General features: G+C 33.6%; 2 protein-coding genes across 3 annotated transcripts; one reads left to right on the top strand and one right to left on the bottom strand.

The window, feature by feature from the left end:
* Nucleotides 1–1947: 1947 nt before the first annotated feature.
* LOC101202970 (putative ABC transporter C family member 15) lies at nt 1948–10816 on the top strand. Its single transcript, XM_011652520.2, has 11 exons — nt 1948–2142; nt 4323–6709; nt 6847–6933; nt 7222–7875; nt 8140–8304; nt 8391–8685; nt 8870–9084; nt 9427–9732; nt 9924–9987; nt 10076–10315; nt 10422–10816. The coding sequence occupies exons 1-11, from the start codon at nt 2091–2093 to the stop codon at nt 10550–10552; spliced, it is 4596 nt and encodes a 1531-aa protein (XP_011650822.2). The 5' UTR covers nt 1948–2090; the 3' UTR covers nt 10553–10816.
* A 1246-nt stretch (nt 10817–12062) lies between these two features.
* On the bottom strand, nt 12063–13959 carry LOC101223086 (60S ribosomal protein L11-1). 2 transcript variants are annotated; one of them, XM_004133904.3, is made up of 5 exons: nt 13810–13959; nt 13591–13698; nt 13463–13505; nt 13034–13229; nt 12063–12506 (listed from the first exon to the last, which is right to left on the bottom strand). In XM_004133904.3, the coding sequence occupies exons 1-5, from the start codon at nt 13810–13812 to the stop codon at nt 12308–12310; spliced, it is 549 nt and encodes a 182-aa protein (XP_004133952.1). In that variant the 5' UTR covers nt 13813–13959; the 3' UTR covers nt 12063–12307. The 2 variants fall into 2 exon arrangements, with proteins under 2 accessions (XP_004133952.1, XP_004133951.1); XM_004133903.3 differs by lacking the exon at nt 13810–13959 and having other exon boundaries at nt 13591–13707.
* Between the last annotated feature and the right edge of the window lie 214 nt (nt 13960–14173).

The following is a 14173-nucleotide window of genomic DNA, read 5'->3' as shown; positions in this document are numbered from 1 at the left end:
CTATTAAAGTTGCTATCACGTTTGGGTAAAGACAACCTACATCAAATCTGACTCAACCAACCTAAAAAAGCAAAAGTCATCATTAAAAAAAATGCATATAACAGCTTTCCATAAATAAATTTAGTAAAATAATATTAAATAGCTATGCATTATCAATTAGAATTTCCACACTCCCCAAGATCATTTTAATAATTTATTTTCATATGATTTAGTTTTAGACCATACAATGTCAAAAAAAACATTTTTTCTACTTCATATTATATTATTTTATTTTTAAATAATATCGTTTTTCCTGTCTTATCTTTCTATTTTAAATCTATATCTAAACACTCCGTCTATAAATTTTTTATTCTGTTACTAATTTTAACAATTTTAAAAAATAATTTTTAAATATATTTTTTTCTTTTATAATTTGACTAAGATTCTAATTCATTACTACATTCGCAACTACTCTAAACAAAACCTATACCAAACATGAGTTTAAATAGCAATAAATAAGAAATGGTTAACTAATACAATTTTATTACCCTCCACATCTTGACCTAAGAATAAAAAAGTAATAAAAAACTTGAACGAATGAGTTAAAGTCATGATATAGTTACGTATCTAAGATTTAGTATTTTACGAATTTGTTCACGTGAGAGATGAATTGATGCAAATTCTATTAATTAAAAAACATGTCACCCAAATGTGGTAGGTAATTTGTAGTCATATTGTCATAAAATGAAGTGTTGGGGTCATATTTGAGCAACGCATCATACTCACAGCCCCACCTCTGAACAAACCAACATGCGGTGAAAGCGATTTTGAATGTTTGTTCATCAATATATTTTCCACCAACACTCAACTTTTAACTTTTAGTCTTCAATGTCTTTTGGCCACCTCGAATCTTCTCTTTCTTTTTGTTCAAAAAAATATTATTCAACTTTATAATACTTTTCTCAGTGTTTGGACTTCACACGTAGATAGTAAATTAAGTAATGCTATATTATATTAGGATTACATCAGATATATTAGGTTGGAAAAATTATAATTTAGCTTATCGACTATTTATGAGTGTTTTATCGAAATATAAAAGCTAAATTCTAATGACTTTCTTCTCGTAGAATGCTTATCATACACATTAATTTAGAAAGGTGGAGTTAGGAAGTTTAAAAGTCGAATTCAAATTATCTTATAATCTCATTCACTTAGGTTGTTTAAATAGAATTTAAGTGTCATTTTGGGTTAATAATCAAACTACCCCGTCAAAGGGCGTGTCCTCTTTCGTGTTTGGTTAAGGTCTAACTTGTCTTTGGTTGAGGTTGAGCATCTTCCCGTAGACTCGTTTTAGTTTTAGGATTATGCTTTTAGGTTTAGGACCGTACTATATATAGAATAAACAAACTAAAAATCGACCAAAACAAATGAATAAATACGTTATATATTTTTAAAATCACAAACACGGCTAATTATATATTTGAAATTTCAGAGTTAATAGTAGTTATAAGTATTCATACCTATTTGATAATGATTTAGACTCACTTGAATAACCATTTAGTTTCTTTCCTTTTCTAACTAAGCTTGCAATCAACAGTGTTATTTATTTTCGAAAAAAATCAAATCAATTGTTTGAAAATTTAAGAAATTAATTTTTCTCAACGTTTATTTTTCATCCATTTTGCTATTTTTCGCAACTCCATTTTCTGTAAAAAATATTTTTTTTTAAATTTTATAATTTGGGTAGAAATAATAAAAGTAATATGTTATTAAAAAGAAATTGCAAATCACAAATGTGGTCTAACGTTCATAAGTCTTTTTCATCTTTTGGACACTGGTTTTCCTTTTCTATGTATATATGTACTATATAACAATTAATAAATTAATTGTTATAAAAAGAAGAAGAAAAAGGACTTGTCATCTTCTTCAAATTCTTTTCTCTCTATATATAAACAACACCAATTCCAAAACTCAAAATAATGATAGACTTACATAAAACTCTCTCTCTCTTTCTCTCTCTCTCTGCTATGAGAGCAGCCATGGCTTGAACTTAGAAGCTCTTTTTGCTGCACAACAATAAAAAGGTTCAACATTAAGCTTCACTTCAACCCATGTCCATAATGAATCACTTTCAATTCCCCTTCAACTCTTTTTCTCTTTCAAGTGAGTTCTCTCTCTCTTTCTCTCATGGCTTTTCTTTTTTAAGTTATTCATTCATTCAAATCCAACACACACTAACCCCAAATCATACTTAACATATCAGAAACTATTCTTTCATATTACTGATTTATAAATCACAACGTTTTCTTGTATTAGTTTACAAGATGAAAAGATATTTATCAAACTTCGAAGTAAATTAATATAGCTTAACTAACACGAAAATTTGAGATTAGAAGTGTACAAATCTTTCGTTTAAAAATAAATTAATTTATGTAAATTATTTTTCTTAAAAGTAAAGTCTATACTGAAATGGAATAATATCATACTGCTTTTAAGATTTGATGTGAAAATAGATTGGTTGATAGATAGAATATTAATATGTGTCAGAGATGATATCAATGTCACAAATTACCCACATTGAAATTTTGTCTACTTCTCATTACTAACCCTACTAAGAGTGAGAGATATTAGATTTGTTGAGAAAGTTGAACTGTAAATTTTTTTCATAAAAAATAACACTTTGAAAATATACAAATAAAAATTAGAAACAGTAACCAAAATAAAAAATTTGATATTAAGAGAATGATAATAAAACAATCGCAATTTTTTCAAATATATCAAAATCAACCAAAATATTTATAAAAACACATCTTTTTTATTATATTTTAAAGAATAAAATTCTTTAAAATATATATATTTTTTTCTTCTTTATTTTCTTCGCATCTGAGAGAGGGTTTCCAAATAAGAGAACGATTTTCTAAAAGATGAAAGTCCCGTTTTTATCTAAGCGGGAGTGAGGGATGATAAAGGGAAAAAGACTAACGGGACGGTGTGAACAATAATTCAATGGGCCCCACATTTAATAATGGAAAGGTACGAGCGTGTAATGACGACGTTGTTTACTTCCAATCCCTTTCCAAACCTCACTTGAGTCACCAAACTGAATCCATGGGCCCAATACATTTCTTCACGGCCCATTTCAAATATTTGAGCTTAACCAATTTTAAGAATAATAATATTTTTTATGATTTTATGATTTATAAATTTTTATAATCCATAAATTTTGAATTTAATGACACAAACTACATTTTTTCCATATTCATGAGTTTGTTGTTTTCAAAAAATTGTCCAAAATAAATTAAAAAAGGTTTCACCCTTTTCAAACTCTTTTCAACTCAAATCAAAATTGAACTTTCTTTACTCAACTATTTCATCAATTTCTCTAAAAGTGTACTTGTAGCTATGAAAGACAAAAATATTTTAGAGTTATTTGTGACAATTTTAAACTTATAAAACAAAACAAACTTGATTTATTATTATTATTATTAATTATGCAATATCTAGTATTTTTGCATTTTAAAATTGATTTGCTTTATCTCATAATATTCTCTGCTTATGTTTGAATTTTAAATAAAAATATAATTTCATCTCCAAATCCATGCTGATTTATCCCTTCCATTTTTTAAAAAATTAATTTTATCTCTTAGTGGATTGTTTTTTTGAAGAATTTAAATATTTTAATTTATTTTATTATAAGTGGTAAATATTTTAATTTATTTTACTATTTTTACAAAATACTTCTATTATCTTTTTTTATTTAAACCAAAATATACCTTTTTCTCTACACTCACTCGGTTTCTTCAAATTTTAGTTTCACTCACACTTACATCACTTGCATATGTTGAAGGTATTTTTCTTTTCTATCTTTTTATTTTGTAATCCCTCTATTCCAGTCTCTCTATGGTTTATTTATATTTACTTTAACAGATTAGAGTTATGAGACGGAATGAGCTGCGTATTGATAATTAACAAATAGAAAAAATAATAACTAGTTTTGTTTAACATGAATTAAGATTACAATTTTTAGTTTATAGCGATTTAATTTTTATGTTCCTCTGCGTGTAACAATTTCATTCATAAATTTAGAAGAGGACGTCAAACTAGTTTTTGTGAAAAGATTTTTTTTTAATCAAAATTTACACTTCAATTGAATGGAATTTTGGAAAATTAAAAACTAAGTTACTTAATGACTAAATCAATTCAAATTTGAAAGACCTAAATTTAAAATTTAAATCCTAAAATTTAGGAAAGTTAAAAAGTAATTTTTAACTTCTACATGATTTATTTATTTATTTAATATTATTGTTTGAAATTTTGATTGATTTATTTACTATTTTTTGAAGCAATGTTGGACGAAGCCGTTGCAGTTTATAAGCTTTCTCAATTAGGCACCAACTGGCGGTGGCGGGAATTTGGTTCGTCATCACCGTGTGTGTGGGAGTGTATTGGCATAGGGGTGCAATTAGTGTTCTTGGGAGTTTTGTTCATTCGATTTCTTCAGATATGTGTGTGTTGGGTATGGAATTCTTTCGATGTAGAGAGCAAATCGACGGATCAAGCTGCGGAAAATTGTCCCATCAGTCGGAAATTGAGTGTTTCTTACAGAGCCAGTGTAGGTTGCTCCCTGGTGATGTTGGTGATTCATGTTCTTATGGTTTTCGTTTTGCAAAATGGAAATGTTTCTCATTGCAATTCCAGAATCGAAGTTCTTTCTTCAGAGATAACGCGAGTGATCGCTTGGGGAGGGGCGATTTTCGCAGTTTTTATGGTTTTACGGGATAAATCCGTCAAGTATCCTTGGATTTTAAGAGGATGGTGGTTTTGCAGCTTTGTTTTGTTGATTGTTCGTTTGGGTTTGGATGCGTATTTCGGAAATGTAAAACACTTGGGAGTGCAAGATTATGCTGAGTTTTTCAGCATTCTTCCGTCGATTTTTCTGTTTGGACTTTCAATCTATGGGCATACAAACGTAGTTTTCAATGTTCATAATGGCTTGGAAGACCCACTTCTTCCGGAGAAATGCTTAGATCAAGAGAGGGATGAGAAGGATTCTCCTTATGGCAGGGCTACGCTTTTTCAACTTGTTACGTTCTCTTGGCTCAATCCCCTGTTTGCTGTTGGATATGCGAAGCCTCTAGAACAGGAGGACATACCAGATGTTTGTAAGATTGACTCTGCCAATTTTTTATCGCATTCTTTTGACGAGACACTAAATTTTGTTAGGAAGAACAATAGCACAAAACCATCAATATACAAAACAATATATTTGTTTGGTCGAAAGAAAGCTGCAATAAATGCTTCGTTCGCTGTGATAAGTGCTGCAACATCATATGTAGGACCTTACCTTATTGACGACTTTGTGAATTTCCTCACTCATAAGAAAATGCGAACCTTATCAAGTGGATATCTTCTTGCACTTGCCTTTGTTGGTGCAAAGACGATCGAGACCGTAGCTCAGAGGCAATGGATTTTTGGTGCACGCCAACTGGGTCTTCGTCTTCGAGCAGCTTTGATGTCTCACATATACCAAAAGGGGTTGCGTCTGTCAAGCCGATCTCGCCAAAGCTGCAGCAGTGGGGAGATCTTGAACTACATGAGTGTTGATATCCAAAGAATCACGGACTTCAGTTGGTTCTTGAACACTGTATGGATGTTACCTATACAAATTTCATTAGCTATGTACATTTTGCATACAAATCTGGGTGTGGGATCACTGGGTGCATTAGGAGCAACGCTAGTGGTCATGTCCTGCAACATACCAATGAACAGAATGCAGAAAAGTTACCAGGGGAAGATAATGGAAGCTAAAGATAATAGGATGAAGACAACTACAGAAGTTCTTAGAAACATGAAAACACTCAAGCTTCAAGCATGGGATACTCAGTATCTCCGAAAACTAGAAAGCTTAAGGAAAGTGGAACACTATTGGTTGTGGAAGTCGTTGAGATTAATTGGATTTTCAGCTTTCGTTTTCTGGGGAGCCCCCACTTTTATCTCCGTTATAACGTTCGGGGTGTGTGTCTTACTGAAAATTGAATTGACTGCTGGAAGAGTCTTATCTGCTTTGGCTACCTTTCGTATGCTACAAGATCCCATATTCAATCTCCCTGACTTACTCTCCGCTCTTGCACAAGGCAAAGTATCGGCAGATAGAGTTGCTTCATACCTACACGAGGATGAAATACAACAAGATTCCATCACTTATGTTTCTAGAGATCAAACGGAATTTGATATAGAAATAGAAAATGGAAAATTCAGTTGGGACCTTGAAACAAGAAGGGCATCTCTTGATCAGATAAACTTAAAAGTGAAAAGGGGGATGAAGGTGGCAGTATGTGGGACTGTAGGTTCGGGAAAGTCCAGCCTACTCTCATGCATACTTGGTGAAATAGAAAAGCTCTCAGGGACAGTAAAGATTGGTGGTACAAAGGCCTACGTTCCTCAGTCTCCTTGGATATTGTCAGGAAATATTAGAGAGAACATCCTTTTTGGAAATGATTATGAAAGTACTAAATATAACAGAACCATTAATGCTTGTGCTCTGGCAAAGGATTTTGAATTGTTTTCATGTGGGGACTTAACTGAAATTGGAGAAAGAGGTATAAATATGAGTGGAGGGCAAAAACAGAGGATACAAATTGCTCGTGCAGTTTATCAGGATGCTGATATTTACCTCCTTGATGATCCTTTCAGTGCAGTTGATGCTCATACAGGAACTCAACTTTTTGAGGTTAGTTAGGAACTTAGGATATCAAACAATGTAGAGAATTAGTAAGCAATACTAATACAGTATTACCTTGTTCCTGAAATGTTTTAACTTGAATCAACAGCCTAATGAAATGTTCTTATTGTTGTCATACTCTGAAGGACTGTCTGATGGGTGCTCTCAAGGAGAAGACCATAATTTATGTAACCCACCAAGTGGAATTTCTACCGGCAGCAGACCTCATTCTGGTTAGAGAAATGCCATGAAAGTTTTGTCTTTTATTTTTCTTAATTGTTTCAAAATACTTCGTTATGCATATTTTCTTAATTTTCTGAACAACTATCAACTGCATGCATGAGATTTATCTTTAGTGATAGAGAAATTGTGCCACAAAAACTACTTAAGTGATGAGAAGTAATCAATCTTATTAATGATTTTGTGAATTCTTTATTACCAAAAACGTTTTAAGTAATTGACCATTGTGAAATAGTTTCTGGTCTCTAATGTGGTCGCGTTTTGTAATTAACATTTGGCAGGTGATGCAAAATGGAAGAATTGCTCAAGCTGGAGGATTTGAAGAACTTTTGAAACAAAACATAGGGTTTGAAGTTTTAGTTGGGGCTCATAGTCAAGCTTTAGAGTCCATCGTCACAGTTGAAAACTCAATTAGAAAACCTCAACTAACAAATACCGAAAAAGAATTGTGTGAAGATTCTACCGTGAATGTGAAGCCTAAGAACTCGCAGCACGATTTAGTGCAGAATAAAAATTCTGCAGAGATAACAGATAAGGGAGGAAAATTGGTTCAAGAGGAAGAAAGAGAGAGAGGAAGCATTGGTAAAGAAGTGTACTTATCCTATTTAACCACTGTAAAGAGAGGAGCATTTGTTCCAATCATAATCTTGGCTCAATCATCATTCCAAGCTTTACAGGTAGCTAGTAATTATTGGATGGCATGGGCTTGTCCCACTACAAGCGATACAGAAGTGGTAACTGGGATGAATTTCATACTGTTAGTTTATTCACTACTTGCAATTGGAAGTGCACTATGTGTTCTTCTGAGAGGTATGCTAGTAGCCATAACAGGACTTCAGACCGCACAGACGCTCTTCACAAATATGTTACGCAGTATACTCCGGGCACCAATGGCATTCTTTGACTCAACTCCAACTGGTAGAATTATAAACCGGGTAATTTTAACTTACAATTCAGCTTGTGATGCTATATATGTGTTAGTTTACCTATACTTTATTAAAAAATTTATTGACATATTACAAATAAATAGAAGGAAGAGATTTAATTGATTATTGCAAGTATAAGTTTAAGTTCCCAAGTCCCAACATTTGCCCAGGTGGATCTTAATGTTTTCATGAGGAAGACATTAGACTATTGTGGTAACCAGAATAATTCAAAGAATAGTTCCCATGACTTTAAACTTATATTTTACTTTGCAGGCATCCACTGATCAAACCGTTGTTGATTTGGAAATGGCAACGAGGTTGGGCTGGTGTGCATTCTCAATAATTCAGCTTACTGGGACCATTGTAGTAATGTCTCAGGCAGCATGGGAAGTGTTTGCTATTTTTATTCCTATTACTGCAGCGTGCATCTGGTTTCAAGTGGGTAAAAAAAAACCCTGTAGACTTTTTACGTTTACATTTTTCTAATGTCTGAGTACTTATAAATTAATCTCCAACTATGTCAGCAATATTACACACCTACAGCACGAGAACTTGCTCGGTTATCTGGAATACGACAAACTCCAATCCTCCACCACTTTGCAGAATCTCTATCAGGAGCAGCAACTATTCGTGCTTTCGATCAAGAAGATAGATTTTTCAAAACTAACCTTGGTCTCATTGATGACTTTTCAAGGCCTTGGTTTCATAATGTCTCAGCGATGGAGTGGCTTTCATTCAGATTGAACGTACTATCAAATTTTGTTTTTGGGTTTTCATTGGTTTTGCTGGTAACTCTCCCCGAAGGAATTATTAATCCAAGTGAGTTTCTCGTGTACATGTTTTACCGTGAAAGAAAGCATAAGCTAATTTTTTCGTAGAATGTTTCTAACGTATTCTTGTAGTTAAATATTTCACCGAGGATAGGCTTGCAACAAACTTTAATATCTTATAGCCAAATTATATAGGAGAATTACATATTTACAAAGAATTGGAAACTTTTCAGGTCTTGCAGGGTTGGCAGTAACATATGGGATAAACTTGAATGTTTTGCAAGCTAATGTTATTTGGAACATATGCAACGCGGAGAACAAAATCATTTCAGTTGAAAGAATTCTTCAGTATTCGAAAATAAAAAGTGAGGCACCACTTGTTATTGACAATTGCAGACCACCAAGCAATTGGCCTCAAGATGGGACCATTTGCTTCAAAAATTTGCAGGTGAACCTCCATATCAATGTGTATAAAATTTAGCAAAGAAAATCCTAGAGAATTTAGCCATATAACCAGTTCCCGATATAATTTGCATGTTAAACAATTTGATTTGATTAGGTTTAATGCCTTGTCGTGAGCTTCAGTTAATAGATATTGGTTTGATTTTGTTGCATTGGAGCCCCTTATTGTAATTGCTCATGGGTCCCCTCTTTCCCTTTGTTTTTATAGGCCTCCTTTGATTCCCCTTGTATTCCTTTCATTCTTACTCCAGTGCATATATGATTTGATTAGAGCTACAAGTTCTATGTGCATATAATTTTTTTTCTAATGAACTTCAACCTTTTGTAGATCCGTTATGCAGACCATTTCCCGGATGTCTTGAAAAACATCAGTTGCACTTTCCCGGGAAGGAAGAAAGTGGGTGTTGTGGGAAGGACAGGCAGTGGGAAATCAACCCTCATACAAGCAATTTTTAGAATTGTTGAACCTAGAGAGGGAAGCATTATAATAGATGGGGTTGACATTTGCAAGATAGGCCTCCATGACCTGAGATCAAGGTTAAGCATCATCCCTCAAGACCCTTCCATGTTTGAAGGAACAGTTCGAGGAAACCTCGATCCACTAGAGCAATATACCGACCAGGAAATTTGGGAGGTAACTTTTCTACTCTGCTGATCTGTATTGCTTATAACGAAAAAGAAAGAAAAAAAAAAAAAAGTATTCTGAGGGGGTTTCTTTACTTGGAGCTACTTGTAGCTATCATGAATAGATACCATACAACGATTTGGGAGGTAACAACAATAATAATATCGAATGGCTGGTTTACTGTTCTTTTACTTTCTCAGGCGTTGGACAAATGTCAGTTAGGTGATTTGGTGCGTGGAAAGGACGAGAAGTTGAGCTCTTCAGGTTAGGCTTGCCAAATTGAATTTGATTACATTAAATGGAAAATGAGGTAACATGGCTTTTCTAATGCATCAGTTTCATATTTTGATAGTGGTTGAAAACGGAGAAAATTGGAGTGTGGGTCAACGACAACTATTTTGTCTCGGAAGGGCATTGCTCAAGAAAAGCAGCATTCTTGTCCTAGATGAAGCAACGGCCTCTGTTGATTCCGCAACAGATGGCATCATACAAAACATTATTAGTCAAGAGTTTAAAGATCGAACCGTGGTTACGATAGCTCATAGAATCCACACAGTTATATCTAGTGATCTTGTCTTGGTCCTAAGTGATGGTGAGTTTGAAGTTCTTTTCCATTCATATTTAAATTTTCTATTTATTCTTTATATTGGTTACTTTCTATTGTTAGCTTCTAAACAACCATTGTTTTCATCGAGCAGGAAGAATTGCAGAGTTCGACTCACCAAAAATGCTTCTCACACGAGATGATTCATTTTTCTCTAAACTAATAAAAGAGTACTCCACGAGATCCCAAAACTTCAATAATCTAGCAAATAAAAGATATGAATAAAGCTTCTAAGCAACTAATGACATTGAAGTCCTCGAAGAAACCAATAACTATAGTCTACAATGAGATCGAGGTATGCATATTCAAAAAGTAAAAATCATTGTTGATTTGTTACCTCAACTTGATTCTAGGATAAGGTAGGTGCACGAGATAGGAAACGAATGTTGAGATAAACATTAGCAAAAAATAGTACATTGTATTCTTTTTATGATAGACACTAAAATATCTATATCCTCAAGATCCTTCATCTGAATTTTTTTATGATTACAGGCTTGTAGTCTTTTATTCTTTTGAAAAATAAGATTACCATCATATAATAATAATATCTATATGACAGATTTAATTTTTTTGCTTTCTAATTGGTATTGTTAGTCAACCTAAATATAGTTTGATTTATTAGATAATAGATTTAAATACTATTTTAGTCCTTAAACTTTTAAAAGATTGGTTATAAGTCGTCAAACTTTAGAAATTGTCTATTTGGCATTCCTTGTTATTAATATTATGTTAAAAACTAACCACCATGAATTAGTCTAACGATAAAAAGATCAATAACTAACAGCGGAGACAAACTGTAATTAATCATCTCTGCTTATATTGGTTACTCAGTGTCCACAGTATTTCCTATTGAATGTTATCATATTACAATATTAGAAAAATAAATAACTTTTTCGAATGTTTCAAAACGGGTCTATATAAATCATATTTAACTTGTTTATTTACTTTTTAAAATTGCTCACTCGCCTAGTTGACAATGAAGCCAGGAGGGTGGAATGGGAAAATTTCATCCCCATTTAGGGATTTGGATAATCAATCGGACCTGTAGGAAAAATTCTCCGTTTTCTATTATTTTATTTTTTAATTATTTATTTAAATTAAAAGTTAACATATAAATTAATAATAAACAACAGTTTAACATATCTTTATAATTAACTTATTAAGATGGTTAAGTTAATTTAATTATGAAATCCCATCCCCATTTGGAGAACCTGTATAGTATCACAATTGGACCCATTCCTCATCAAAATTGTGATACTCTACCCCAACCGAAGAAAAGGAATGCAAAGCAGAATTACTATTGGAAGCCGTAAATCCAAACACAAGTTCTTGACTACAATACATTACAAGCCACCAAACACCCCTAATTTGTTGAACAAAACTAGCAAGTTAAAAACTATTACTTCCAAATGTAGGATAAATTGAATAACATCTAGAAAGAGGGTGGAAATGGAAAAAACATTGGTGAGGAATTCAAGACAACAGAAAATAAGTGTGGAAACTTTGATGTAGGAGAATCAATGAACACAAGTGACAAACTATGAAAGCTTCATACGTAATAGTAATAATAACAACAAAATAATGAATTAACACCATAAAACATTATCCATCGCTTCAGGATCGAAGTTTAAATTTTAATTTTCATAGCAATCAATGAAACAAATCGATCACGATTAATAACTCCTCCTATCAATAAGAATCTATTCAAACAAAAAAAAAGGCTTGAAGTTGATGCTTAAACGAATAAAACCAAAGTAATCTTAGTTTTCATAAGTCGCTGAAGAATATAATTAATAAAACATATGATGACTAGCAACAGCTTAAAGAGTTCTTCGAATTGATCCTAATAATCCCCATTAAACTCCAAAAATATCCAAATGAAATAACACAGGGCTTCAGTCAGGCTAATTTCAAAGGCACAAAATTTTATAACTTGAACGCAAATATCTCTCAACACCATTTCGGAAAAATCCTAGAAGTTTAACCAGTGATTTGCTGGGACTTGTTAAGAATCACACCCTCATATTTCACCTGGAACCACTTCATGGCATCCTCCTTTGTGACTCTGTGCTGGATCCCGACACGAGACTTGCACCTCCTGCGACGTCCAACACGGTATCCCGGTCGCTCCAAAACGACGAAGAAGTCCATACCATAGATACCGGTGGATGGATCGTACCTGAAACATCATAATTGCATATATAAACACGCTGGTTATATTGAAACTTCAAACATAGTGATGGCAGGTTCATCTATGCAAACATCAAATATCCCCCTACTCAGTATTCCCCATCCTCATCCTACAGAAAACATCAATCCCCAGAGGCCAAGGAAATAAGTTTTCACCGGATGAAGTCGTTAAGGACCAGGTCAGGACTTCCCCTACTCCTCGCAGAAGATTTCTATACCCATATTGTGACAATATCATTCACAGTGAGTCAGGATGAGGATTTCAACCGGACCAACCTGAAGAGAATTTCAATCCCCGTCTCTTCTTCAACAAGATAGAACCAAGCAGGAAAACTACCAACCCCAATACCAAAAACCACATCCCAAATTCCCAACCAATATTTCATTTCTAGTTAATTACATTGATATACAATATAAAACTGGACAGCCTGACATAACAGATTTAAGGACTTATCAGCACATTTCATACAAAAATGAGACATAATTTAAGGAATGTTAAAATGAATAGGGGCTTACTTGATCCCAAGATCAATGTGCTCCTGAATACCAAAGCCAAAGCATCCAGTATCACTAAAGTTCCTACGAAGCAACTCGTACTCCTTCACCTTTAATCCACTTTCCAAAAGCTGCATCGCCTTCTCTCCTCTAACGGTGACATAGCAAGCAATCTTCTCATTACGTCTGATTCCAAACGATCTTACAGTGTATCTCGCTATAAACCACAAAGAAAAAACACGGTCAATCAAATGCAATATCAAGCTATGACTGTCAAACATAACTTCAGTTCAGTTCAACTATAAACACATAGACACAAATCCCACAATGAATGAACTATTAACGGTCGTTTTTTCTGGTGTTAGAATATAAATTTCCTTATTTTCAAACAGACTACTCCAGAATCTAAGTGAATAAACTACCGGGGGGGAAGGAGGGTGGTTAATGTACCTTTAGAGAAGACAGGGCTCTGGCCGCTAAGTTGTTCAAGCACCTGAGGGAAGTAAATCGTTAGTGGCGGAAAAAGAAACAAGAAGCAGCCCAAAGGAAGTAAGAAAATTTACAGAATAAAGGAATACCTTGGCAGCTCTGGTGAGGCGATCTCCACTCTCACCAACAGAGATATTGAGGACGAGTTTCTGCACCTTAATATCCCTCATGGGGTTCGATAACTTCTTCTCCGAAGCCTGCGCCATATTAACAAAAGAAAATGATTAGGAGAAGAGGAAGAACAGTTGGTTATGAAAATTTTGAAGATCTAGAACGAGATGAAAGAAGACGAATGAAGAAAAAATCACCATTGGAGTGTTCTGTGGCAGGTGGCTGCGGCTTAGGTGTTGCTGCTGTTGGTGCTGCGAGGAAGAAGGGAAAAAACCCTAATATGGGTTGAAGTAGCCGAAGCTAGGGTTTCGAATTCGGCTAGGTTTTGGGCTTCTACAATTGCTAATGGGCCTCAGATTGGGAAATTATGTAAAGGCCCAACAATGATAGCCCGTGCTCTAAAATTTCCTTTACGGTATATTTGCAAATATATTCCTATAACAAAAATTATAAATTACAAATATAACAAATTCCATCCAAATCCAAATTCATCCATGACAAAAATTTATTTGCAAAATCTATTAATATTTTCGTTATGTATTTTTATATGCTTAATAATTT

Source organism: Cucumis sativus, chromosome 3 (assembly GCF_000004075.3).
Source record: "Cucumis sativus cultivar 9930 chromosome 3, Cucumber_9930_V3, whole genome shotgun sequence".
NCBI classification, from domain to species: Eukaryota; Viridiplantae; Streptophyta; class Magnoliopsida; order Cucurbitales; family Cucurbitaceae; genus Cucumis; species Cucumis sativus.
Note: the sequence above shows the minus strand (reverse complement) of the source record. Positions and strands in the feature narration are given on the sequence as shown.